At 39.3% G+C, this 1,261-nt stretch overlaps 1 protein-coding gene across 1 annotated transcript; it reads right to left on the bottom strand.

Moving 5' to 3' along the window:
- Window positions 1-430: 430 nt before the first annotated feature.
- LOC123258990 lies at window positions 431-1,261 on the bottom strand. Its single transcript, XM_044719247.1, has one exon. The coding sequence runs from the start codon at window positions 1,259-1,261 to the stop codon at window positions 431-433; it is 831 nt and encodes a 276-aa protein (XP_044575182.1).

Below are 1,261 nucleotides of genomic sequence, written 5' to 3'. Positions count from 1 at the left end.
ATCATAATCATTGTTTAGATAGTTATTTAATAATTTAAAATCAAACGTGAGTTTAAAAGATAAATTTGAGCTGAGCGTCAGGCTCGTCTGCTCCAGACTGGGGGCCTCGGGTATTCTCAGGCCCGTCGGCCACTCACTGGAGCCCCATCTAATTTAATAAATTGAATTAATTAAACAAATTAAATTCTTTAAGTTAAATCTCAAAGTTAATTACGCTAATTTCAATCACCGGCGACCATCCTGATCGCCTTCTGGGCTGAAATAAAATCTATACAAACAATATTAACTTAAAACTAAATCTTATTCCTAATAAACTTTCTATTGTCAGCTCGGAAGGTGCCGCCATCTGGCGGAGCCTCCCACCAGTGTGCTCAAGCCCGGCGGGAAATGCCACAGCGTGTAAACACTGTGACAATTGTTTCGACTGAGTCTATGTAAAATACCGTGGAACTTCAGAATAGTGCAGTATTTGTGCGAAGGTACCAAAAGCATCCGCACGATTGCACAGTTCAAAAAATTCGGTGAGCGTAGTTTTTGGTGGATTTATAGCACGATCAAGCGCTGTATCGTTGATGAAATATACGCGCTGGCCGTTTTCAAGATGGACAGATAAATGGATAACTGCTGGATCCCGTTCATGAATTGGGAAACCGAAAATGCGCCAGACAGCTTCATTGGAACTGATATACCTGCCAATTTGGTAAATCGTAATTTCATCATTTTCATTCACTGGAGGAGAATGAACATTAGTATTTTCAACCCTAAATACAGCCATATCACTTCCTTTATGCATATACTTGCAAATATACATGATACTCTTCACCGAACTGCATAACTCAACATTAATATGAGCATTGAATGTTTTGCTCAGCAAAGGTGAATATGGTACCACCCAACGATTATCAATGTCGATGTCTGCCTTGTTGATAGTTTTAACGAAAGATTTTCCGCCATTTTCGGTACTTCTTCGACGATATATTGGATATCCGTCAACATGTGTGACCGTGTCGTTAGTAAAATCTTTAGGAAAACGCTTTGTACATTTTCCGTCCACCATGCAAGGTGATGAAAGATTCAGATTTCCGCACGGACCATGAATCATGTTTGTAGTAACAATATCAAATAGTAATTGATCAGTAGACGGATCTGGAATCTCTGCAGAAATCAAACTATCGATGTCATCAGCATGTATTTTGTCGACCAACCAAATTAAAATGTGAGCATGAGGTAATCCACGCTTTTGCCACTCAACTGAATACAT

Source organism: Cotesia glomerata, linkage group LG2, assembly GCF_020080835.1.
Source record: "Cotesia glomerata isolate CgM1 linkage group LG2, MPM_Cglom_v2.3, whole genome shotgun sequence".
Classification (NCBI taxonomy): domain Eukaryota; kingdom Metazoa; phylum Arthropoda; class Insecta; order Hymenoptera; family Braconidae; genus Cotesia; species Cotesia glomerata.
The sequence above is the reverse complement of the archived record's forward strand: the minus strand, read 5'-3'. Positions and strand labels throughout refer to the sequence as shown.